The 23,575-nt window shown below is 49.4% G+C and overlaps 1 protein-coding gene across 1 annotated transcript in view; it reads right to left on the reverse strand.

Annotated features, from left to right (window-relative positions):
* Positions 1 to 559: 559 nt before the first annotated feature.
* Positions 560 to 23,575, reverse strand: part of NAT8L (N-acetyltransferase 8 like) — a gene marked incomplete at both ends in the record, with an annotated part of 28,469 nt that continues 5,453 nt past the window's right edge. Inside the window, one exon of the mRNA XM_084266861.1 lies at positions 560 to 927. Coding sequence (XP_084122987.1) covers positions 560 to 927 — 368 coding nt within the window. The remainder of the gene's footprint in view (positions 928 to 23,575) is intronic.

Raw genomic sequence — 23,575 nt, forward strand, 5'->3', positions numbered from 1 at the left:
ATGCATTGTAGCAAGCGGGCTGGGGCGGGGAGGGGAGCTTGCCCCCCCACTGGTTTTTTCCTCTTTGAAAACTCCTAACCAGTAAATACGGGTCAGACGAATGCATATTCTACTTACTGGTGCGTGAAATACTGAAAACTGCATTCAAGTAATATTTCTGCACTATCATGAATGCATTGCTAGGTTATCTTACACTCGGAGGAGGAGAGGACTATGTACACCGGAGCAGGGGTACTACTTTGCAGCGAGAGTTTCTGTGCTTTACGGAGATACCTGGGAAGGAGAGGCCGCCGCTCCGCTCCGCCCCGCCGGGCCGCAGGACTCCCCAGCACCACCACCTACAGCATGCGAGGAAGGAGCGCTGCTCGGCCGGACCATCGAGCTGCACGGAGCAAACCAAGAGATGACATGAGGGTACAAAAACTCAACCCCAAATTGGCAAATCAGCAGTGACGAGAAATGGAAGGGCAATTTATTCGTTTGGAAGGGGGAGGAGGAGGAGAAAAAAATTGAATTTCCCCCTTCCTCCCCCCCACCCCTTTTGCTTGGTTGGGTTTTCTTATTCTTCCCGCAGCTGCAGGCGGTAGCGGTGGTAGCGGAGCTGGAAAAACATTCTCTCCAGTAAGGAGCGTGTCATCCCCGGGAGGGCGTAATGTTCGACGACACCCACGTGCTTGAACCCCAAGGACTCATAGAGCTTGTGGGCTGCCATCTTCACGGCCGTGGTTCCCAGCACGACGGAGGAGTAGTTGTTGAGCATGGCAAACTCCAGCACTTTGCGGCCCAGGGCCTTGGCAATCCCTTTGCCGCGGTAGTTGGAGTCGACGGACATGCGGCGCAGCTCCACGGTGTTGTCCTCCTCATTGCCCCGCGCTGCCACGATCCCCACCACGTTGCCGTCCAGGACGGCGACCCAGAAGCAGGAGCCTGTGGGAGACAAAGCAGCACATGTAGCCTCTGGCAAGCTCGGATGGGCAAGACTGGCAAGGCACCCACCTATGGATGCGCTGCGGGAGCCAGGGCTGGGGTCAGGAATCACCTCTGTCACAATGAGGACTAAGGACCAAACTTTCTCTTCCCTTGACACTGTGAAGGGACTGTTGTTTTCTAGAGGACAAGGCACAGGAAAGTCACTGCGAACCAAACCATGAGATTGTAGCCTTGCTGAGAAGGACCTGGGGGTTCTGGTGGATGAGAAACTTCCCATGAGCCAGCAGTGTGCTCTTGCAGCTCGCAAGGCCAATGGTATCCTGGGCTCCATCAGAAGAGGGGTGGCCAGCAGGGACAGGGAGGTGATTGTCCCTCTCTACTCTGCCCTCGTGAGGCCCCATCTGGAGTCCTGTGTCCAGATCTGGGGCTCCCAATACAAGAAGGATGTGGAACTGTTAGAGAGGGTTCAGAGGAGCCACGAAAATGATTATAGGGCTGGAGCAGCTGCCCTACAAAGAGAGGCTGAGGGAGCTGGGCTGGTTCAGCCTGGAGAAGAGAAGGCTGTGGGGGGACTCAACTTTTTAAAAGGGTAGATAATGGCAGGACAAGGGGGAATGGATTAAAACTAAAGGAAGGAAGGTTTAAATTAGATATTAGGGGGACGTTTTTTACAGAGAGTGGTGAGGTTCTGGAACAGGCTGCCCAGAGAGGTGGTGGATGCCCCATCCCTGAAGTGTTCAAGGCCAGGTTGGATGGGGCCCTGGGCAACCTTGTGTAGATCCAGGCCTGAGGTTGGTGGCCCTGCCTGTGGCAGGGGGGCTGGAGCTCTATGATCCTTGGGGTCCCTTCCAACCCATGCCATTCTATGATTCTGTGATTCCTAGGGACCAAAGTAACAACCCTCAGTTCATGGTGGTGGGTAACCACTGACCTGCACACAGCCTCTTGTCCTACCACTGACTTCACTGCAGCAAGTCCCAGGTGCCTCCCTGTCTGGCACAACCCATCTTTTGCTGCTTGTTGTACCCCATCCCAAGACCCAACAGCACAGGGCAGTCCTTACACATTTTACTGTCAAACTCCTCCTCTGCTAGGGGCAGTGTTTTCTAGAAGCTCCTGTCTCAAGGTGTGGGCAGTGAGTCATCTCATCAGCCAAGACACACAGATGTGCTCAGGCAGACCTGTGGTCTCCCGAGTGATGAGGCCAGCCACATGCAGGCAAGGAGCCCAAGGAGCAGCAGCACAGTGTGATGTACAAAGCATCCTTGATGATTTAGGAGGGCAGGATCAAACCCAGATGTCAGTGAAGGGGGAGAGGCTGAGCCCTTTTCCCTGCTGCTGTGGCGAGAGAGAGGGACCCAGCTCGAAGAAGGAAAGGATCAGGAACCTCAGCTCACAGGGAGGTGCTGTAGCCACCTTAAGTCCAGGAAACTCATGCCTGCTGCAGGCTAGACACACAGCCAGTCCCAACCTCCTGCTGGGATTTGAAAGGATGTCACCTCTGGGGCTGCCATGCAAGAGCAGCCCCAACGGCCCAGAGCTCCCAGTGGCTCCTCCAGCCACCTGCGTCTCCACCCACAAGGGCCTGACATGGAAGGCAGAGTGACTGGCTGCCTGGCTTGTTTCTGACCTCCTACATCTGGGTATGTAAGTGCCTCCTCCTCCTGCGGACTCCAGGGCCTCAGTGTGAAGCACCTCCTGTGTACAGCCAAGACTGGGCTCACCTACCCCTTTTCCCCTGCAGTTCAGGGTGCTCATGGCCAGGCTCCCCTTGCTTTGGAGCCGCTGCTCCTCCTCTGCTCACAGGTGCCAAGTGAGAGCATCTTATGGGCTGGAAACCGGTGTCAAACTAACTCAGGCCAAACCCATGTTGAGCTTCAGGGAGCAAAACCAGCCCCACCCTGAACTGCACCCCAGCACCAGATGGCAGGCATGCTGCTCCAGGAACATGGCTTAACAAACAAGACATGCTTTTGGAGGTGCAGGGGGTCAGCACTGCCACTCTGCAATGGGGCAGAAGGCTTGGAGGGGCAAGTGCTGCATTCAAGAGACCAAACAAAACCTGTCTAATCAAAGCCCAGCAGACTGAAAGGCACACAGTTAGGCTTGGGGCAAGACACTGGAGCCTCAAGTGCACCCACCACGACCCCAGTGATGAAGGTCAAATAAAGTGGGACCTAGTTGGAGAGAGGTACCAATACCACCCCACTTCTCACACAGGCCAACAAACATTAAGCCAATGCAGCTGGAAAACACTGTAACTGGAGTATCACAGCATCACTTGGCCCCACCAGCAAGGGGACTTCAAAACCCCAACAAATCCACAAATTCAAGCAAGGAATTACTCTGGTCCTAACTAAAGATCTTAACAGAAAATCCTAGTGAAAGAAAAGGGTTTTCAGCTGAACTGAAGAGACTAGTGTCAGCACAAGGCAACTGAGACCTCAGCTTGGGTATTAATTAATACTCAAAAAGGCACTATTCAATTACAGCAGCTAAAAAGGGGCATTGACAGGCCTCTCACCAAGAAAGTGCCAACCTTCAGTGCTCAGGAGGAACATGGCTTCACCCAGAGAAAGATAATCCCAACACAGGAGAATCCCCTGGCACGCTGTGACCTGCTGCAGGTCGTGGCCGCCTTCCCCCGCACTAAGGAGAAGGAAGCCTGACTTCAGCAGCAGCTCCATCTTTAGCATCAACCATGCCAACCACCAACCCAAACACACAACACCTCTCCATAAGGACTGGCATTAAACAGTTTGGGTGGGTGCTCAGGGGTTCACAGCACCACTCCCCTGCAAAACTGTGTGGCAGGGAAATCAATAAGACCACCCAGAGAGTCCTTCATTATCGGAGGAGAGCAAAGCAAGGGGCAGCAGGAGGTGCCTCCCCAGCAGGACAGATGCACCTTGTGTCTTGGCAGAGGCATCAGAAAGAGCTGGATGAGGCTCTCCATGCTTCCCACTTCACAGCCCAGCTGCCAAGGAACAGCTGGGTACAAACCCAGCGCAGGGAACCAGCCCAGGTTCCCCCCAGCACATGGGGCTCATCCCTGCTTCCAGAGCGACGCGTGGCTCCCGCGACACTCACTTCTGTTCCCACTGCGAGCCAGTCATTATGCTGCTGCTATCTAGGTCAACAACTCATTTTTAAAACACCGGGACCCATCTTGACCCATTTATCAGGAGCAGTTAAGACGTCTCTCCGGCTGCTGCCACATTGACAGTGCAGCTTGTTCCTCTGCACTCACCTGGATCTTGAGATGTAATTTATGCAGACACAACCCCAGACGAAGACCTACAAGTGCTGAAACCCAGCAGTGGCTTCCCCTCTGAATACAAATTGCCAAGCTGAGGGCTTACCACTCTCTGCTCTGCAGCCTTGCTTTTAAAATGCTCATCATGCCCAATCCCCCCACCTTCCCCACCCCTCCCCCTTCTTCCCCTCCTCGTTCAATATCCCCCCAACCCCCCCCCCCGCCCCGCTCCCTCCCCAGCCCAACTCATCCATCAAGCCCCTGGCTACACAGTAAGAGCACCATGGGAGTGGAACCTTGGTGGTCCATACCCTTACGTACACAGCCACCCATTTCAGCTCCTGTGACATAGCCCAAAAAAGGGGTTCATGAATCCCACGGTGTTTGGGGAGCAGAGGTGGGGTGCTCCCCCAGGGACAAACAGTGCCATTCCCAGCACCCACCTTGTCCTGTGGCAGCCCCAAAAGGTGTCTCAAAGCAGCTGGTGACTGGTGCCCACCAGGCTGCAGCCAGTGGCACAGCCACCACATCCCTGTCATCCAGCTGTGCACACAGCAACCCCTCCTGGAGTCATCACAGCTGTTGATCAGAGCTATCAGTCGAGGTTTCTCTTGGCCCAGAGGTGTGTGATTGCTTCTGCCATCGCTTCCCGGTTTTATTCCTGGTTTCCCTTTCTTAGCAAGCATCTCTCTTCTGTGCCTGCCAAACTAGAGAAGCTGCTAAAGCTCAACCAGCAACACTTCCCACCTTTGTAAAACAGACGTTTTCCCAGTATTTTTAGGTCTTCTGCCTATTTAAAACCTAAATCTGGACAAGCCCTCCATGGCAGAGCCCACAAACTCCTTCAAACCCGTCCCCCCTCTGACTGTCCTCCAGGACAGAGGCTGTACCCTCACACCCATCCACCCCAGCAGCGACCAGCCCAGTTGCAAGCAGCATGATGGCAAAGACACGCTCCTTGTTAGTTTTTACTTACAACTTTAAAGCTTAATTATAATGATTTTGAGTTCAACGTGAAAAGAAATAGTATCTGGCACAACTCCCAGTGTGTGTTGTGCACATGAAGCTTATAATTAGCAGTAGACAGGACACATCTGCTCAGACAATGAGAGCTGTATTCGGCACTGTCAACCCCCAAGACTTTTACCCTGCTGCCCACCCTGTGTCTGTGCCTGTTCTGAGGATGACCAGCAGCCAGATCCTCCAGCCTGCTATGGACACCTCAAGTTTTCAAAGGCATCTACGAGTCCAGGAGCAGCTTTCATCCATGGGGTTGTCAAATCCCTCCTCTGGGGAGCTGCACCCCATTCAGATGAGGATTTGCTACCAAAAACTCTTCTGGGGTCCCACCACATGCTGCTGACCTTGGGCTGAGACCTCCTCTCCTCTGGGAAGGAAATTTGAAGGTCTTTGGTTTATTTTTACCCAAACTCCCCATGTTTTCATCAATCCCAGACATCTGCAGCTCCTCACTGGATCCTCTCTTCCAGCAGCACTTACTCTGGAACATCCTGAGAAAACCACCCCACCACATGGCCATCTTGCATGGCTGGGGAGTCTGTTTCCTTTGTCTTTTCTAGGCCAAAAGGATTGACTCAAAGCCTGCTTGTTTTTGCACTTTTTCATGCATAGGATGGAACAAAATTAACTTCATTTCACCTGTCAGCAATGAACAACCACCTCATTGCTTGCAGTGCTATTAATAGCAGGAGCTGACGTTTTACTCTCTCACACCACTATCTGAAAATAATCACTCTGCAAAGACAAACACAAACCCTGACAGCTACAACTCTCCCTGCTCTTCAGATACTCATCTCTGTCAGCTTCTCTGCTTCTGCTCTTGTCTGCCTCCATCTTCTGGAGTTCCCACTGTCACTATTGCTACCGACATCCAAAGCACTTCCAGGTTGTTCTGCCCTAAGCTCCTCTCTTGGTTTCTGACCCTGGAAGAACTCACCCCAAGGTCTGTTCTTCATGGGCATCTTTTGCATTTAACTCCAGCTGCCCTGTCAACACAGTCTGGGGTACTGGAGATGCCTAATGGAGGGATTAGCTGTTTCCAGCTAAGCACCATCCACTTTTGCAGCACTGCCCCTTGCCTCCCAACCCACCCTGGCCCCTCTGGGCTAGCAATGGGCAAAGGGGAGGAGAAGCAGCCATGGAAAGCTCACCATCGCTCCCCAGCCTGCTGCCTCACCACAGAGTCTAGGATTCAGGAACTCACAGGCAAAAAGCCTAAAGATGAGGTCCTTTCCAACCCAAACCATTCTCATGCTATAAGAAATCTTTTATGATGATGGTGGTAGAGAGGCACTGGCACAGGCTGCCCAGAGCAGCTGTGGCTGCCCCCTCCCTGAAAGTGTTCAAGGCCAGGTTGGATGGGGCTTTGGGCAACTTAAGTCTATTGAATGATGTCCCTGCCCATGGCAGGGGGTTGCAACTTGATGATCTTTAAAGGTTCCTTTCAACCCATTCTATGGAAAAAAAAAAACAAATTTGGGATGCACACATCTGTGAAAATAAGCACCAAACCAATGTGACATTTAACAAAGAAGATTGTTTTGGGTTATTTATGCTGCAGAGATTTGGTTAAGTTATGCTGTTCCTCCAGCACCTTGACAGCAGCAGAAAGTTGAGCTCCAGAGCCTTTCCCTGGAAAGACCCACGCGAGGTCTTATCATGCCACAAGGATTCCACTGCACTTCAGTCCATGAGTCACAGGACAGGACCTGAGAGGATGTGCACATGCTGGTGCAAAACATACATGAGGAAACTCACTTTGCAAATAGGAGCATCAAGAAGAAACATCAGGGTGGGATAAACAAGATCCACAGGATGCACTGTAAAACTAAACAAAGCCAGGGCTCCCATATCTCTTGTCTCTCTGAAGTTATATGAAATTCCTGGCATGGTGAGAGGCCTCATCTCATTATTCTTCCTCATCTTTGTCCTCCACTGTGGGCTGGAATGTCTCTGAGCAACATCCCTCAATACTCTGGGCAGCAAACTAGACCAACTTATCAACAAGCAACTCAAACCACAGACCTGCCTACCAACTTCACCACTGCCAAGCCTCCCAATCCTACAGGACTATCACTTCCAAAATGTTTTGCTTGCTGGACATAGACAAGAGCCATTGTAGTGCTGAAATTACTAAAGGCAGCAGCAGCAATTAACTGGGGAGAATAACCCAGTAGGGTAGGATGTGCTGATGGCAGCCAGGACCGGAAAGCACATGTGATGGTGGCGTCTTTCCGCTCAGAATTTAAGGATGGCTCCCAGCTTCTGAGGGCCAAAACAGTGTTCTGATCTGGCCATCCTCTCCTGCAGTGCAAGCTGCCCTCATGCTCCACACACTGCTGGGTGCTCCATGCCCTGAGGACTTCCCCAAAGCAGTGGCACCACCCCAGCTGCACATCTTCCTCGCAAAGCTGCCATCACTCCCACCCAAGGAGGACATGCATGTGATCCCCTGGCCGTGCTTGCAAGGCTCCTCTCCCACACTCCTCCGCTGTCATGAGCTGCACAACTCTCCCCCACACAGCCGGCGAGGAAGGTGGGTGAAAAATTCATTTATTTTTGCTGCAGATTCTTCTACACCCTTTGGTGAATAAAAGGCCGGTGGGTGGATGGGTGGAAAGATTGGAGCCAAAAGCAATAGCAGAGAGTATTGCTAGAAGAGAGGGAGGAAATGAGACATCAGCCTTCTCCACCAGCACGAGTCCTACATGATCGAATAGGACCCCTACCCCAAACCCCAGAATTTAACAGCATGCATTGCTCTGACAAAGCAAAGCTCTGCCTGCAAGGTACTCTTTCAAATCTACTGTTTTCTAGTAACTTCTTGTATTACTACAGGAGCAAGCAAAGCTCAGTCACTCCAAAATGTCCTGCACTCAAACCTGTGTCCTCCCCTACACCGGGGGTTTCGGAGCTGAGCCATCAGGCTGGAGACAGACAGGGCTAATTTTGCACTGCAACTCTGTGGGAAAGTGTCTCCCTTGGAAGCTCAGCACAGGGCACATCTGAATGGATTGTCTTTTCCCCTCTTTCTGCTTTAGCATGTCACAGTGACGCAGACGTAAGCAGTTCCCCTCCTGGCTCAAAGCTGTCCTGGACAACATCCTCAGAGCATTGGCCAGACAAGGGGACCAACACTGCTGCTCAATAGCTACCCCTACCACTGCTGGGAACCTGCCAGGGGAACGTCAGCTCCTCTGCATGTCCACAGCAGAGCCAAGAAAGTATTTGAGGACCAGCCACCATGAGAAAAGGAAGCTGACATCATGGGAAACTCTGGCCAGGCCTCCTGAAATAAGAATTGGGACCTTGCATCCCTGGAAGAGACAGAAAGCGCAAATGCAAGCTCTGGGAGGGCTGGGAGGCTGGACACAAGCTCTGTGTGTGTCTTCAGGGCTTTGCTGGGAGAAGCAGCATCTGCACAGGGGCACTCCATTCTATAGTTCCGCCCCCTACCCAGGCTGCTAGGAAGGGGCAAAAGGGAAAAAAAAAAAAAACCCAAACCCAAAAAACCCCCCAAACCCTCCCTGTGCTTCCCACAAGACAGGACCTGCAGTTGCCTGTCCCCCTTTCTCCTAACATACCTACCTAAAAGCTTCCCAGAAGCAACACGCTTGCTGAGCCGAGAGACCTGAATGCCCCCGACTCCTCCCTGTGATCCACTGACACACTGCAGCGCAGCCCGGGGCACCACCACGGCACAGGAGCAACCAGGGAGATGCTACATGCTGCTGCTGCATCATGAAGCCTGAAATGCTTGTCCTTGGAGCCACCCCTTCAGCCTCCTGCCCTGCACTGTCTTTCAGGGTGACTTTTTGCCAGCGCGGCAGCCCCTTGCCCAAACAGTGGTGGCCCCAGCACGGCCACTGGTACAGAGGGAACTGGGGGTGTCCTGCACTGGACTTTGCTGCCTGGCCACAGACATGGGCAGTTGGGATGCAGGGACTAAGCAAGGCTGGGCAACATGCTACAGACTGCAGGTGCTTGGCTAGTTGGGTCAGGGGACAGGGGGATTTATTTCTGCATCAGCTCTCCTTTCCTCCATCTTTCCAATGTCCTGAGATTGTCTCCCTTCCACCCTTCCAGTTCCACTTGGCTTCAAGCAGGGCTGCAGAACAGCCCCAGCAACTTCTGGTAATAGCTCTACACTTGACTTCAGTTAAAAGGCATTCCTGGAGGGCTCCTACAAAATAATGGCATTTGAGAGTAGTTTATGGCCATGGAAACCAGGTGAGATGTGAGAGACATGACTGACACTCCTGACACCCGTGAGCATCCACTACATCAGACAAGGCCTAGGCGTGGGGGAGCAAAAAGCATCAGGGCCGTACACAAATTATTCATCCATGAAATTAGAAATGCTGTGGGACCCCTTCCTTCCCATAAATAACTCCACACAACCTACCACCACAGGATTCATTGCTCAGTCATAAATAACTCCCTGCTGGAAGAGCACAGGGCAGCACATCTATATGCCAAGGGTGGGTGACACCCCTTGATTCATGGGGCATCTGGGCAGCAGGCAATGAGATCATCTACACAGCATGAAGAGAGATGGATGATTTGGTCCCAAGCAACCAGCTCAGCTATTTCTCCATCTGCCACCTTTTCCACCCTTCCTACCTTTCACCTGTGTTGTCACTACCGACAGCTGAAGCTACCTGCAACCATCTCTAAGCTCAGGCAATGCCTCCAGAGCTCAGGAGATCGGTAGGATGACAGTGACATCCAGTATCTGACCTGCAACATGGCCACAGGGCAATTCCACACACGTTTGCTACCAGAAACACCATGACCATGACTTACAACACAATTTGTCTCAAACTTCCCCAGGAGACACAAATTCAGTGGTGGCCTCTGCAGCTGATAAAACTGAGCAAATATTACCGAGACGCGGGGAGCAGCGGGGTTTTGGGCTGCAGGCAACAGCTGGCCTAAACATCTGTGCAAACCCAAAAGCATATTTGGATTCAGACTGGTGTACACCATCATGTGCCACTGCTGACAAACATGGAGCAGCAGCATATGTTCCATGGGTGCCAGTCCCACCGGGCCGTTTCACTGCAGCCTGGCTTTACCTTCACCTGGGTATAGAAATGTTTCATCAGTGCCTGCTCCACACTTCCATCCTCAAGAACACCCAACTACTTTGTCACAGGTATTCCATCTGGGGTATCAAAGCCAGCAGAAAACCCACAAGAAGTTGACAGCTAGCTGGAGCTTACTTTGACTCTTAAGGTTTTGACTGGAGAAGAGGAAAACACATTCTGCACCAAACAGACCTCAGAAAGCGGCCAGGTTTAGTCCTAAACAGGATCTCCTGCTGTCACTGCAGGGGATGTAACCCAGCAGGCACTTCTGCCCTTAAGGCCTTTGCTTTAAGCCTCACCCTGCTCCTCAGAAACACCTATGTGACAGCTCCTTCCCAAGCACCTTACTCCTCTAAAGCTTCAACAGGACACATCCTGAACGTCTGGAGCAACACAAGCTGTTAGCGGCCAGACCCCATGTCAACACTTCACAGGTTGATTCTTTTAAACAGGCTTCAGTCCCACAGGGCTCAAAGTATCTCCATGTGTGACAGCATCAGGGAAGCTCAGCAAAGCCCTGGGAAGGACTCGGAACATCTCAGGAACAGGCTTTTGATGAGACAGCTAGAAATCCAGGCGATGCTGCAGACAGGGTAAAGACAGCCCTTCCAGCACATTTCAGAGGCTGCTATATTAAGAAGTCCAACAGCAGGACTTCAAAAATCTTGTATCTATCTCTCTTTGCTGGCCATGATGCACCTTGAAAAGGGAAGACTGTAACAATGCCAACGTGCAACAGCTGTTCAAGAACAAGCTGCAGAAGCAGTTATGTGGGATTGTAAGTACCTGGTTACCCAGGCATGCTTAGCCTGGCCTGTCACTCCGCTCTCTGCTACTGAGGAGACGGACACGCTGCAGAGACAGGCGAGACAAATCCACTGATGTAGCAGTTGGGGTGTACCTGCTGGGTCATCAAGAGACAGCACAGGCTGAGAAACCAGGCACTGTCTGTGGCTTTTGCATGTGAGCAATTGTTATCGATAAGAAAAGAATTAAATAGCTTAAAGGAGTGGATCAAGACCAGAATATGTGATTTTGGCCAGGCATTGTCCTCAGAGCTCACTGGATGGCGAGTCCCAGCTCAGTGGAGCTGGCTCAGCAGAACAGACTGGTCTGCACAGACAGACAAAGCCAGGAAAAAAAGTTTAAAGGACTTTCAGAGTAAATGTTCTCTATACATCTGAAATCCGTACTAAGCCTATCAACTGCAGAGTCAGACCTTAAGTCAATCTAAACTGGTGTTTAGTTGAAAGTTTAAAGGAAAAAAAGAAGTGGAGCCCTTCTGCCAGCTTTGCTAGCCAGCACCCTCCCAGCAACTGCTCCAGAAGACTGACACTGCAATTAGCTCCACCTCCTAATTAATTAAATCAGTTCGCAAAGTAAATGTGTTGGTATTTTAAGACAGCTCCTTAGAAGTACATTGTTAAGGCTCCGTTTCCATCTTCTACAACAGTCTTTCACTATATGGCTTTATTGTTTTCAAAAGGTACTGAACTCACATTATAGCACTTTCCACTTCCAAACACTGGGGGGGGGGAGGTGGGGAGGGGGGGGGAAGGAAAATCCATACTTACTGGATGTCTTAGAGTTCATTATTTGAACTTTATATGCATTACTGTAAAAAGGCACTGAGCAATAATCAGCAAATGACTTGTTTTAGCCTAGCAGTTGGCTGAGCTATAAGTCATGAGGAAAATGGATAGAATCGATCTTATTTTAACCATCCATCTCTACTTGTCTGGCCTAAATTTAGCCAAGACTCCCTTTAGTTCAACACCAGTGCCCATATCTACACAGGTATTGCACCAAATGTTTCACAGCAAAGAGATCCAAGCGTTACATTTGCTTAAGGTTAAATAATAAATGCAATTCTGAGCTCTACAAAGACTTACAAGGAGTTTTATGCCGCTCTAACAGAGGTCAGCAAACTTTAAGGTGAGTCACCTAACTGGATGAGCCCCTTTTCTGCAAATGACCACAGCAAAACAACTACTTTTAGCCAGTAACAAGGCAGACAAGACAAACTGCATCCAAGATGTAGGTTCAGACTTAAGGTAAAGCACAATGATGCTACAGGATAGAATAACTCATCTATGTGTGCAAGCTCTTTAAATCAGAGTCAAAAAACAAGGCTGAGAGGGGTCTCCCCTACCTTACAGCCAGGTCACCTACCAAAGTGAAAAGAGAGGGACTAGAACTACATGCATAAATAAAACTTGACAGACAAAACCCACCCCAAAACACAAAAAATCCACTCAACCACCCCAAAACAGCGTTACTTTGCCCTCTACTGTCAGTGGCATCAAGGAAGGCCATGCCATGGCCAATGGCAGGTTTCACCCCAGCATCCAGTTCACGCAGTTCACCCCACTGGCATAGGTCACCCCAGCAGGTAATCAACTGCATTTTACAGCATATAATCCCAGTGCCCAGGATGGGGCTGCCCACGTGCTGGTGCAGATGCTGACTGGTTGTGCAAACACCCCCAAATCTATATCTGCGAGGCAGAGACACAGTAGGAAAGGTCAGGGGCTCGGTTTGGAATCATTTGGTGTTAAGTCATAGAAAGGATGCATGTATTCAGCCAAAACATGCTGTATGGCATGTTTCTGTGGTCCTGGACGTGGGGCTCTTCTCTCTGTAGCATGATCCTGCTGCCCTCAAAAGCCCCTGAACAAGGACCTCCCTACCACCATGGCAATGAGAAGCTGTTAGCAATGTTTATGGTGCAACCAGCTACATTTATGGTACAGAAACATTGCCCAGAAAAGCCTCAGACCCAGGGCAGCTCTTCTGCTTTCCTTCCAGGGACATACCAGGATTTGACAGACACAAACTGCATTTTGCTGAACGCTGCATGGCAGAGAGAAGCTATCACAATACTCTCCTAAAAGAAATGATAGATACAGCTCTGCTGCACTCAAAAGCTTTCCTTCTGCAGATGACTTGAGTTTCACAGAAATCCTTCCTTTTTGTGAACACGATGAATCAAATCCTCCCCAACCTCTAAGTTTCCACTGTATTAATAACCTACAGGAGTGAGATGGCAAGTCGTAAGGAGTTCTATTCTGGCTGAAACTGGAGTGAAGAAAGTGTCACTCAACACAGAGGAAGACATTGGTAAAAAAAGAAAAGGTTTGGGGCACAGGCTGAAGTCAAGCCAGTACATGGCTTGATCTCTTTGAGCCTACTGCAAGTGATAAATATTTCTCACTCTTCCTAGCACAGCAGCTTGAAATGGTGCTGCATGCACCCCCTTCCCAGAGCTAAGGCCTCCAACAAAGACAGCAGTTATCAGCTGGGACCAACCCACCCCATATCACAACACGTGAACTGTCACCATCTGCTGTGCTGTGATGAGCCCCCAAAATCCATCACAATAGACTGGACAAAGCTTCCAAGTGTTCTCTAAGAGCTTTTAACACTATCACATTTCAAACACTGCAAGTCTTCCTCTAGCAATGACACCTCTCTACACTATACCAACCAAGTTATCCTCTCCTGGAAGAGCAGGGAAATTGGCACTCATTCCACCACAATATACAGACCCTGAGGTGTTTTGCTGTGCTGCTGTGCAGCCAAACCTGACCCACTGCATCTTCCCACACCTCCAACCCAACCCTCAACTGATTGACATGGAGTGTGGCAACTCCAGCAGTCAGGTAGAAACAGCAGACAGGGGTACCACTGCACTCCCACCCTGCTCTGCTTGTAAAGCCTGTCTGCAGGAGATGCTGAGCCCTTCCTGAGATGGTGTTTGCCTCAGCCCTTCTGAGGCAACCAGGCTGTCATGTAAGCCAGGACTCCTGGGGACACTACTGTAATGGATGCTGTCTCCTGGAAAATAAACACAGGCTTTTTTTCCAGCCAGAGCAGCCTGTGAAGGCAACCTACTGCCCTTCAGGTACTACCTTCCCACAGCCATCCCACCACAGGCTCCCAATGTAATTAACACCTTTCTGGCCTGCAGCCCTCTTACTTTTCTAGATTTACTGTAAACATTTAATCCCTGGAAGGCTGTTATATTTCTACCTAACTCAGCCAAACTAAGACCAAGTGTAAGGTTGCTCCGGCGTATCCCACCCATGTAGGCCAACTTCCCTCCACCCACTGCTGGGGCCCTGCACAGCAAGAAGGATGGACACGGGGTCAAGACTTCAGTTCCTTCTGTCACCTAAGGAACAAAAGCAGAATTCCTCTACAAAGCCTCAGTTCTGGCTCCTTCCACCCCCCACACTGCAGACACCACCAAGGCCTCCCAAGCAGTAAGCCTCCAGCACCACATGCCGCCTCCATTTTTAGCTCTCAGGAAGCCAGCAGCAAGGCCTGGTGTGAAGCCAGAGCACTGCCACGGTGTGGAAACACACCTCAGCATTGCTAAAAACAATGTATTTCAATGATCGTCTTCAGTACATCAAGATCACTGCATGTTGGGTGTAATTCTAGTGAACTCCACTACTCCAGGCTGAAACCAGCACATTTATTTAATGTGGCAGAGTAAGAAAATTCTACATCCATAAATACATGAACATCTGTCAGGCTGGGGACAGACAATGGACCTGTCGCAGATGATGCGTTACCAGAAAATAAAAACTACATGTATAAATCTACATCTCTGAAATTATTAAAAAAAACCCAACCAAAACAAAACTCTTTGCCACATGTTCAGACTACCATGCCAGACCAGCCTGGCCAAAAAGCCCCTTCACAAACCTAATCCTCCAATTATTCCCAGATCTCCTGTGATGACCATCAATCAACACCTTGCATCCTACACCCACATGAGTGGGGTTCTTTGAAGCCCCAGCCTCAATTCTAGTCACAAGAGCCAGGGATTTGAAAGAGATTTGCAAAACAAATCAAGGGAGTGAGTAGGAAATAGGGCACATCTCCCACAGCGTGTTACACCCTGTGCCATCAGCCAGCAGCACACTTGTTTACTGAGTGCCAGCAGAAAAAGGATTATTTATCAACGTGAACAGCACCTACAGCAACCACAGCCAGGGGAGGCACACAGCCACACACACCTGGGTAGCAATGCCATATTTTGAGGATTGGGTGGACTTTCCCAACCACACAGGCAACACTAAACAACACTAAACCCCCATACCTGATGTCAAGACACAGCAGAACAGATAACACAGAGCAGGTTCACAGCTGCAACAATTCCTTCCAACACACTGGTTTTCCCTAAGACATCATAAATTCATCTTGCAGGCACATGTAGCACACTCGAGGCAGGCTTACTCCATCACTGCGTTTCCCAATGATGTCACAAGTTTCCTGTGAAGGTCAAAAGTGTGCCTGTACCTATGTACATGCTGAACTCCCAAGTGACAAGGGATTGAAGCACAAGATAGAAGTTAAAAAGCAAATGCTCCTCTGAATCTTTATGCCAAACTGTCCCAGAGTTCAGCCTCTGTGAAGGGGGATTTTATTTTTAATGATGTTTTTCTAAAAATTTCACTGAAATCCTCTTTAGCTGTTTGAGTTATCCATGAAAAACGCTCCCACTTCTCAAGAATCCTTGCAGATGCTTTGATGCTTTTCAGACTACTGATGGCTCAAAAAAAAAAGCCCCATAAAAACTGATGGTGGCTTATTCCCAAATGAAAATCTCTGCCCAAGAGGTGCAGCTTGATGTTACCCTCTGAACATGTGCAGGTTCTGAAGTTACACTAACCATGTATTTTCATAGCCATTCAGTGAATCTAATTGACTTTACAGGCAGCAAAAGCTTGAAAAGGTGTTTTACAAATACTCATTTTAAGCAGCTTGGATATGTTTTAAAACACTCTCATTAGCATTCCTTTCGTACAGTAACGTTGCCCCCCAGCCCCGCTGGATTTCACTCTTTTTTAAGAAATCCCATCACTAACGATGTAATCCCAGTAACGAGGACTTTAGCAAGATGCTCACTGCTGTTAAGCAGAGTATCTGTCGTGCTTTTACTGCTCTGTCTCTAACTAAGCATCACACAAAATTGCTTAGTGCTCACAAATGGCAGGTGCTCCAACCCAGGCTATTTTCAAAGGCTTCTCTTTGCAGTTCTACTGTTTAACATTACTTGAAATTGAAAGGCTACGGATTTAGGTCTTCCCTGGATTCCCACTAGAAGTGTTATACAGTGTTTCTGATGCTGTTATCTAGTTCCAGGGATGATGAACAGATTTGGCACCTCCAAAAAAAGAACAAAAAGCTCCAATCTCAGCAATTTTGATTTTTTTTTTTCCCTGTACTCTGAATGCAAGAATGATTCTATATATCCCATTAAAGTGGGAAGAACGGGCTTCACAGGAAAAATTTCATAGCGGAAAAGATCAATATGTTGTGCCTGGGTACATCTGGGAGAGATGCTGGTCAGCTGTGCCAAAGGAGGTGTAAGAAATCCTGTTGTTGGCAGGGCCTTTAGGCAAAATGCTCTCCCCCCACCATCACCAACACGTGGGTTTGTGCACTGACGCACCCTGTTTCCAGCTCAGCAGACACAATATCCTCGTGCCGCTGACTTCTATTTGTTTTCTCATCTTTGTTATTCTGAGATTCTACCAACAAAAATAAATTCTTGCTCTCACTGTGCAAGATATCTGAACAACAAACTAAGAAAGAGAAGAAAGCACCTATAGAATGAAATTAAGCACAGGGATATCAATTTAAAAGCGTAATGGGAAGAAGGGGAAGATCAGAGAGCTGCAAAGAGGGATGGCAACTGTGGGACCATCACTCTTGGGAAACACCAGGAGTGAAGAATAAAGCAAGAACCAGACCAGACTAACCCACCAGAGAATTCAACACGGGGATGGACAAGACAGCCAAGCAGAATTCAAAGGGTAAAAACAAAGCAAATACTGCAGTTTGACACAAGACTGGAAAAGGGGGATACTGAACTGCTGTGGCAGGGGAAGGAAAAAAGGGGGGGAAAAGCCCAAGCCGCCACTGTTGGTTCCCGATAGTAGATGTTATTAACTGATAACCATTGAAACGAGTGCTGTGTGCAAGGTGCACTGAGGAGCCATTCATGGCTGGACATCTGGCCCATCACCCCCCATTTCAATCAGCAGCATTAACACAGAGACCAAGAGCTATAACTGTAAAAAGCAAATAAACTTGCACCTCCGATGCCGGTTTCCAAGCCAGGACTCAAGCACATTGGCAAGAGAGAGTGGGAGGAGCAGCTTGTATAGCAATTACTGGTGATCGAGGATAAATCTAGGCAAGTAGCTTACTTAAAAATGCAGGTTTTGTCAGTTTGAAACTATTTACACATTTGTTCTGAATTCACTAAAGATCTTCAGCTGGGAAAGAAACCTCAGATGAAAACCAGGCTGGCACTGATCCTGCTCACAGCTCTTTGCTGGCTGGGACACCTGCATGCAGCTCTGTCTTCCCTGGGATTGCAGTGGATGTCCTGGCTGCTGGGACTTTGGAGATGGTCTCCCTCAATCCCACCTCTTCTACTACTGCACCAGTATAAAATGCCCAAATATCTCGTTTCAACAGGGCACAGGGTCCAGGTGATCCCGGCGGTGGCTCAGCAAAGATTTATTTGACAGCACTATGCAAAGGACAGAGACACCTGCCTAGGACGTAACAGGCATTAAGTATACCACAGCTCCACCAGAATCAGCATTTTTAAAAATATATACTTGGGTCTGACCTTTGCTTCTTAAGGAAGCCTGTAACAGAACCAACAAGATTTTGTTGTTGTTTTTCATAGTGAAAGAACAGAAAGGGAATAGCAAATCAGCTTAATTTGGATCAAAACTACCTTCCTTTTTATTTTCCAGTTCCTGAACTGAAAAATCATTTTCTCATAAAACCTCTGGTTTTCAGGTTTGCCACTCAGATAAATCCTAGAATCAGCAGATGAATTTTAAGTGCTAAATATTACTTGCAAGTTATCTCTTCAAGTAGCACAGGCTAACGTGTGACTAATGGGTTGCATTTTTCTATTAGCATTTATACTGTTGCAAATCCAACTTTACACCTGTAATCCACATTTCCTGTCACCTCTTTTGAAAAGCCTCCCTTCCCTCACAGAAGGCCATTTCAAAGCAGAACCCCCAGTTCGGAGCCCCCAGTCTGAATTTTAGGATGACATTTCCAACACTTGAAAGAAACACCCAGCAAACAGTTACAGAAGACAATAAATGATACCGTATATGCTTTCATAAACAGTTAATTGATTGCCAGGGTCCAACGGGTCAATAGATGACTTAAAAGACTGGCTCAAAGCCATCTGTAACAGATACCATGGCTTGTACCTGGCTCTGACCAGACCACCGTGAACTAATTTTTGGTGCACTCTAATATAAGGCATGAGGCTTCCTGGTGATCCCACTTGGCCATTAGCAGAAAAAAAATTAAAAAAAAATATATATATATATCATAGAATCATAGAATCTTAGGGGTTGGAAGGGACCTCAAGAGATCATCGGGTCCAACCCCCCTGCCAAAGCAGCTCCCTAAGTCCTATTGCACAGGTTGGCGTCCAGATGGGTCTTGAATTCTTCTAGAGATGGAGACTCCACACCCCCTGGGCAGCCTGTCCCAGGGCTCCCTCACCCTCACAGATTTGCGAGTAGAAAGCAGGTAAGACACGTCGCTATCTTTGGATTCCCTTTCAGGCTCCTTTCATCAGCTACCTGTCAGGAAGAAAATAGCCCATTCCTCAGCTTTCGACGGGGAAAGAATGAAAATAAAAGGGAAAAAGAAATAATCTAAAAAGAGGCTTTGAAGCTCCCTGTTTCACTGATGCAGAAAGCAACAACAAAGGCCGGTACATCCCTCGGCTCCTCGCAGAACCAGATACCAGCAACACACCCTGCGAAGTCTCTCTTGCTGCATCAGCCTGGAAGGGAGCAGCATAGAACCCGCGACTATTTGTAACAGAGATACTTTGAATAGACTATTTTCTTGAAAATCAATCAGGTCATGTGTTTCAGCTCTTATGTTACAAACTGATTTCTCTACATATTTTGAGGAGATGAGGTAGAGACCAATGCTGATGGGTAACTCCTAAAATACCAGAGCCCCTGCTCGTGTACACTGGGAAAGAACCAAAGTGACCACAGACACTCCTTGAACAATCCTAAGAGGCTAAATATAATACCAAATACAATAAAATGATGTGCCTGGGAATAAGATTTTTTTTCAGTTCACATGCCTGCATCCAAAATTCAGCATCAAGAGCACTCAAAGCTTTGTGCTTTTAAAGCTCACCACCCGTTTGATACCTGACATGAAGAACTAAGTTTACTTAGGCTATTATGAAAATCTTAACCTGAAACAGACATTTGGGTAATTGCTTTAAATCTTGCCTGTTCCTAAGAATACAAGAGAAAGAAGAACAGCCACTGAAAACCCCTTATAAGAGTAAATAATCGGCATTTAAACTTGCGGAGAAAATTCTGCAGCCCTTTTTAGATTTATTCCCTAAGACAGCTGTGAGCAATTGTGTACAGCCATGCCAGAAAACATCCAACACCAAGGAACATGTTCAAAAAGGTTACTCAAAGCCAGGTAAAACCTCAGAATGCCTGCTGCTCCTGCCCCTCTCCATGTTCACAAGTCCCAGCAGGGCTTGTATTTGACAGTCTCAGGAAGTTAACTGTGCCTAAAAAACCACTGATGTTCAATTTACACAACTTATTACTCCTTATATTGAAGATTAATGAACAGCACTTGCACATACCGGGGTTTTTAAATAGCTGCAGGCAGAGTTTACATTCAGAAGCACCGTATCCACCCAGTCACGGCCACAACTTAAATCCTGCTGCATTAACTGACAGTCACATCAATTAGGAACTACCTTTAGAGAGAGTTTTTGAATGCACAGAGGGGTAAAAAACCCAAAAAATCAGGTTATGTAACTGAAAAATTTACTATAAAATCTATTTTCATCTAAATCGGACACGGGTCCTTTACCTTGTGACTGTGAAGTGAGAGCTATTTTTGTCTTATGGACACTCACATCAAGAAATGGGTTTGTGCTCATCTTCCTGCTGCAGGGATGAAGAAATGGGGAGGGGAAGAGGCTGCAGTCACTTGTCCATGAACATGTTCATCCCATTTGTGTGCACAGCATGGCCCTAAATCCACAGGCTGCTCCGCTCAGCAGGTAATTTCAGGTTTCCCATGTGGCTGACAGCACCACTCCTCCACTCTGCACTATCTGAACCTCCAAAAAGTGGAAGAAAACTCAGACTAATACAGATTTTTGCTGGGCACACAGATGTTGCAGGCCCCCACAGTGACTTCAGCAGAGCTGACCCTCGTGGCTCAGTGCAGTGTGGGTCTAGTGTACAGTGCTACCTGAAACACACTCAGCACTTATCAGCAGGGCTGCAGGATTGGGCTGGGGCTGCAGAGCAGCTCTCAGCTCGCCCTTGCTGCTGGGAGCAGGGAAAGGGGACGACACAGCTCTGGGAGCAAAGGGTGGAGGTTGGGAGCACCGATGCAGCGCTGGTGCTGGCCCCAGCAGCACCATGCCTTGCACACTGTGCCCATGCCAAGTGTCTGTGGGATGGGGCTGTCTGCAGATGCAAAGGCCAAGGCTTCTCCACGGTGAGAAGAGGCCACCATGCATGATGGAGTGCAAGCCATATCAGGAGGGCTGAGCTTCAGGACAGGCAACTTAACATTATTTTGCATGATTCAGGTAATAAATAAAAAAAATATTCCAGTCCATTACTAATGCTGAATCACAGAACATTAAGAGTTGGAAGGTGCCTCGAAAGAACATCTAGTCCAACGCTGCTGCCAGAGCAGAATGACCTAGACTAAACCACGCAGGAATGCATCCAGGCAGGTTTTGAATGTCTCCAGAGAAGGAGACTTCACAACCTCTCTGAGCAGTCTGTCCCAGGGCTCTGCCACGCTCACAGTGAAAAAGTTCCTCCTATATTCACATGGAACTTCCTGTGCTCCAGTTTGCACCCACTGCCCCTTGTCCTGTTGCTGGCCATCACTGAGCAGAGCCTGGTTCCATCCTCCTGACTCTCACCCTTTACATATTTATAAACGTCAATAAGGTCACCCCCTCAGTCTCATCCAAGCTAAAGAGGCCCAGCTCCCTCAGCCTGTCCTCATAAGGAAGGTGTTCCACTCAACCATCTTGGTGGCCCTGCGCCAGGCTCTTTCAAGGAGTTCCCCGTCCTTCTCGAGCTGAAGGGCCCAGAACTGGACAAAATATACAGGTGCAGTCTCACCAGGGCAGAGTAGAGGGGGAGAAAAAACACAAAGCGCATCCCTAACGCTTGGAAACATGAAATTGTTTTCCTATTTCTTCCCAACAAACTTTACACTGGAAATGAGAAGCATCAAACCAGACAGCTCCAGTGCCACTACCCTGTAGAAACCCCAATGCAACAGTGGAATTACTGTGCAGCAGCATCCCTGGCCACCCTCCTCACAGGAGGCCAGCCTTGGAAATCCTTTCAGATGCAATACTTCCTGCTGTAAAACATATTAAAGCTCTCTAACTCTAATCCTGTAGGATCTCTCTGATATGGGGATCCCATCTCTTGAAGCACCCGCACTGAATTACAGTCAGATGCCAGCACGTGAAATGCTCCCAGGACAGACCCTCCACCGCCTGACAAGACCTGACCTCAGTTCCCAGCAGCAGTGGGGAGCAGAGCTGGGAAACACCACAGCGGAGATAAGGATACAGCTCTCCCCCAGGTTTTCCAGCTCCAAGCCCCACGCTGACTCCTTGAGGCCCTGTGTGGTGCATGAAGAGAGGCACGTGTGGAAATCCGGGTACACAACAAGCTAGCTCAGGGGTTTGGAAGACACATGAGCCAGCAAATGCTGAGGATAGGGATGCTTTAGATTCCAGCTGCTTCTCGGGCACTGGGAGCAGGGCAGGGCTCTCCAAAAACACATTCCTCCACTGGGAAGTGGCAGCCCTAAGCCCTCTCCCTGCTCAGGTAACTAAGCAAGAGCTGCTCTATTCTTTCCAAACAATGTTATCAGCAGGCAGTCCCACTCTGCTTATCTACCACAGAATGAGCACTACCCAGAATGTGGAAGAACTGGGCTCCTCAGCCCTCAGCCTGGGGGGCTCTGTGGTGGGGAGAGCCCACCCCTGCCTGGCTTGCAAAGGGCTTGGCCATGGGGAGCAACCGCAGATGAGGATTTCCTCCCAAGGCAGCCCCTGTATTGTTACCTGCAGACCCCCACACTGGTGCCAGCACCCCAGTACTCACTCATCCCACCACCTGTGGGCCATCCCCCCATCCCCAGCGTTAGCAGGAACCACACAATTTCACATCCAGCTGCTCACCTCCTTGCATACCCCTGGGTTCAACTCCTCTGTATCAGCTCTGTCCCTGAGGCATCAAACCCACCTCAAACAGGCAGGATCCAGGAGCGCAACTACAATACTTGCTCCTTGCCCAGACAAACATGCCACTCCTCAAAAGCAACCAGCAGCAAACAGGATCTCACCTCCTCACAAGACAACTGGTGTCCTCCTAGCAGAAGGACATGATCCCAAAACCTCTGCCAAGGGCAGGACATCCCCTTTGGGCTCAACTGAGGAATGTGTCCCCCAAGAGAGCCAGGAATTGAACCCTAATGAGCCACCCCCCTGTGGTCCCTCTTTCTTAGGGAGCAGTCCTTCCCTGTCCCCCATGGGAAGTTGGGATATCAGTGTAGGTTCTTCATCTGCCCCTTCACATACCAGAGGACAGGAGACAATGAGACAGAGAGGCTCTGCTCACCCCTGGACAACACAGGCAGGAGAACAGAGGTGCACATCCCCTCACAGCATGGGGCACCCAGAGCTGCAGCCACCACCAAAACCCACAGCTCTCGATGTGGCATGTTTAATGTGACCCGACACCCCCTGCACTGACCATGTCACTCCATCTGGTGCATTATGCCAGGCAGATGCCCTCAAGGCTCCGCCAGGTCCTGCAGCCGCAGCTCACCACACTGCCTATCCATGCTGCCGGTCCATCTCGGGGCACTGGGCACTGCGAGGTGGCCACCCAGCTCACTAACAGTGCCCAAAGCCACTGGCAGAAGTCAGCCCCCCCCACCACAAGGCCTTTGCACCACCACAACACACAGGCATGCCCCTCCGCAGACCAGCACAGCCAGCAGCAGGAGGTAACACTTCAAACCACCGCAGAAAGACGCGCAAGCTCATCAGCCAAAGCCCCAGCTCCGCTTGCTTCGGGAAGCGGCGGCTTTGCATCGGAGATGAGGAGTCCTGGCTCCCACCAGCTCTCCCAGCAGAGACCTCCACCTCGCAAGGATCCAACACGCC

This window comes from Gallinula chloropus (genome assembly GCF_964237585.1).
Source record: "Gallinula chloropus genome assembly, chromosome: 7".
NCBI classification, from domain to species: Eukaryota; Metazoa; Chordata; class Aves; order Gruiformes; family Rallidae; genus Gallinula; species Gallinula chloropus.